The 3,685-nt window shown below is 36.6% G+C and overlaps 1 protein-coding gene across 1 annotated transcript in view; it reads left to right on the forward strand.

Annotated features, from left to right (window-relative positions):
* Window positions 1–714: 714 nt before the first annotated feature.
* Window positions 715–3,685, forward strand: part of ADGB (androglobin) — a gene marked incomplete at its 5' end in the record, with an annotated part of 67,587 nt that continues 64,616 nt past the window's right edge. Inside the window, 2 exons of the mRNA XM_010132337.1 lie at window positions 715–805; window positions 3,477–3,621. Coding sequence (XP_010130639.1) covers window positions 715–805; window positions 3,477–3,621 — 236 coding nt within the window. The remainder of the gene's footprint in view (window positions 806–3,476; window positions 3,622–3,685) is intronic.

The following is a 3,685-nucleotide window of genomic DNA, read 5'->3' on the forward strand; positions in this document are numbered from 1 at the left end:
GTCAGGTGGACGAGCTACGGGCTGGACTTTTTTTCCTCCCCCCCGCCAGCGTGGTGAGCCATTGTGGGGTGGAGTTTGTAAGCGGAGGATCATCCCGATCGGGAGAGTTTATATGTAACTGTACACTTTTATTTATTCTCCCTTCTATCTCTTTCTCTCCCTCTCCCAGTCTAGTTTAACTTCAAGGGCGTCTGTATTATTAAACTTTTCTGTTCCTATCGCTCATATATGTAGCCTGTGTGTTATCCTTTCCTTAGCCAGACTAAAGCCTTAATGAGCCCGCTAATGGCTTATCAGCACGTTAACGAGCATCAAAAGTTTTCTGTGTGAGCTTTGGCTGGCTTCCCAGCCAACACACTATCTTCGTCGCATTTCCTTTCGCTGGGGAAACAGCCCCCATTTTCAAACTGCGACAATGGCAAATTAATTTAGATGCTGACCTACAGATTTTTGTTTTGATAGACAGATTTTCCCCATATGCTGTGATTGCACAGTGGCACGAGGCCAAACAGCCCCCCTTCTCAAACTGCGACAACCTTGCAGGCCGAGCATCAGTGTTAAACATTTTTTTTCATGATATGTCACCTAAAGCCACCCTTGGTTGTTCACTTCCATTCAAGTGTTTGTAATGAATTCCCTATGGAGATTATTTAACAAAATTATAGTATTAAATATTTCTTATGAATATATATTTAACAAGTTGTTTTTTTCCAGAGCCTGTGGTAGAGAAACCTGAAGAACACGTTGAGATTGCTAGTGTATTTTTGAATTACAATTTGAATCTTGTCACAATACCCACAGACGTGTAAGTATTCAATGTAGTCTCAGCATTAGCATTGCATTGTTAGTTCACTTCACTGTGAAAGTGCAATGGCTTATGTTTACTTGTATCACAGGGAAAAACTGCTCAGTTCATGTAGTTTAAAGCATATCAGGATCAGAGAAGTGTATTGATTTGTTGATGTCACATAATTAATTGGCAATCAGTGAATTGTACATTTACTATCAATATCAGCAATGCAACAGATAGGCCACTATACTAGATGCTTGCAAAATGTATACAAACACCTACAAACTTCTGAACACCTTTCTGTAACCGATCCCAAGAATTTCTAATCACGCACACAGAGGCATACAAAATGCAGAGTTACAAACACAGCTTATTTTTTGGGAGAGCTGATTCTTCTACTTGCACACCTCCTGTTGGAGGTACAACTTGGAGTGCTCTAAGTTTCATGTGCTGCTCCCTAAAATCTGCTCATCTACATACTGGTGAAAAAGCCCACCAAGAGGTGGACATGCACTCACCTGAGGAGTGGGTCCCTACTCGTCACATCCTGTATGAGTAGTTCCCCGGGTGGATGCACACTTCCCAGGGCATCTGACTTTGAAGGACAGGTAAAGCTACTTTCCCAGTTTCTCTACACAGTGGACCCAAAGATACAGAATATTCAGTAGATCTCTTCCACCAGAAATAGGAATATTCTTTGATGTCTTTCAGACTTTTCCTCAAACTAGTGGTCTTTTTCAATTCTTGTACATAACCAGGAAGTCATTGACTGGTGAGTCAGTATTTTCATGGGCGTCAAATGTTTGGCATGGAACAATTAATGTTAATGGTTATGAATAAAACAGGCTGTTCTGTCTTCATTATTGTTATTACAAGAAGCCCGTGAATGCAGGTGAAGAAGCTTATGCTCAAAACACAATGTTGTGTAAATGCCATGTGTTAAAGATTGTTTGGAAGTCCTATAAACCCTTGAAAACCAGGGTCTTTATGAGAAACCAGGACAGTATCTTAGAGAAGAAATTTCAGGAAGTGATGATTACATGACTTCTTGTCAATGTTCAATGTTCAGCATAATACTTCTCGCTGACAAGAAAAGCATTATCACTATGGTACATCTGCAGGCTTCAGCTTATGGTGTGAATACTTAGTAGACAACTGCTAGAATTATTAATCTCCACTCTTCTGTTCTGATTGAACTCCTGGCAGAGGCAGCATTGAATGTATCCATACCAAGTGAACACCAACAGGTTTATGTTATTTTGGAGGGTATTTCTTTTCTCAAGACTGAGTCCAACAACAGCTTTTTTTGTTGGGGTGTGCATATTTTATTAAGGTGTGTACACCTTTTTTTGAAGTATGTCTTTAAGTAAACTGAATAAATCACATACTTGGCAGGTTCTGCGTTTTGATCATCATTACTGGATGGGTTGATAATCAAGCAGTTAATGTTGGGTTTGGGTTTGTTTGTTTTGAACAGCAGCATATCATCATCATCATTATCATCAGAAATGACCTTGAAATATTCTGTGAACATCATTTTTCGGCTGATATATTGCATTTCGTTGGTTAAAAATACATTATTTATTGTTTGCTTTCAAATAGTAGGAGTAGAAATAAGTAAAAATGCTGTAAGTAACATCTATTAATAGCTTATTAAAAGAATAATAACTAAGATGATGTAGTATTTGCCTGTCATATTTTATGTTATTTTTCCATATTTAATAAGTTTCTTTATGGGCAAAATACCCATTTTGTCAAAGGACAGTTTATTTATTGTACTAAATTTCCATGACAATCAGCTAATTTAATCTTTCATGATTTAATTAGCAGGTAGTAACCAAAAATATATGGCATGTATTAGCATTTTGTTAATTAGTCATATAGATAAGGGACTTAGATACACAGCTGGGACTGAAACTGGTTTTAATCTCTTGCTTTTATTCTAATAAAGTATTTTGAAATACTGGGAGACAAGATGTTTGTGACTGTGATCTTGATATTTCATTATCTCAGTCCTTAGTATGGGGGCTACATAACATATGCTTATGTTTTCCTCTGTTCTTGATTGCTGCAATAATACATTTATGCGTTTATGTCTAATTAGCATATGTGCAACATTGTTTTATCCTGTTCTTGTTCACTTAACAGGCATCAGTTTTTACTTCTGTCTTCACTGAAGTCAGCAACAGAGCTTTCTTTTACTGTAACTAGAATAGGCCTTGCACAGGTTTCCTTGGTTATCTTGTGTTTTAGCTGTTTGGTAGCTATGGAGACCCATTTTGAGGGAAAAGACAATAATTATTCTGACACAAAATATTTTTTTTTGCCCTACCTCCATTTAAGTAGTGCCCTTTATAAATTCTTTTCCGATCTAGGGGTTGTAGAAATTTACTAATTTCTGACATTATCATCTACGTTTCTTCAGCTGACTTGGGTTTAGGTTTTTTGAGGGTTAGTTAAGAAGAAAACAGTGCAAGTCTTCAAAAAATAGATGTGCGTGCATTGCCAAGCTAGTAATGATAATGAATATATGCATATATAGATTTTGTGCTGCCCTATTAAGCTGTCAAAATAAAGTACACACAAATTATTTTGACAAAATTCTGTTAAAAACAGTAATTAAGAAGATTGCCATTTGAAGGTAAATATATGGATTAAATTTTTTGAGTTTTCTTTTATTATTTAGTGACTTTCCACGGTCTACTATCACAAAAGGATTTTCTTCCATATCCCATCTCCCTTCTATTACTGAAAGTGATGAAAATGTAAGTGGCAGTAATGTGGATATGAATCAAAGTGGGAGACACTCAAATGCAGAAGAGTATTCTCAGGTAATAACTTTCCTAATTGTTTTTTTAACTAGACCTAGTTTTGTATTTCAAAGGATAGGGAAAG

The sequence above is a fragment of the Buceros rhinoceros genome, unplaced genomic scaffold (assembly GCF_000710305.1).
Source record: "Buceros rhinoceros silvestris isolate BGI_N320 unplaced genomic scaffold, ASM71030v1 scaffold183, whole genome shotgun sequence".
In the NCBI taxonomy this organism is placed as follows: domain Eukaryota; kingdom Metazoa; phylum Chordata; class Aves; order Bucerotiformes; family Bucerotidae; genus Buceros; species Buceros rhinoceros.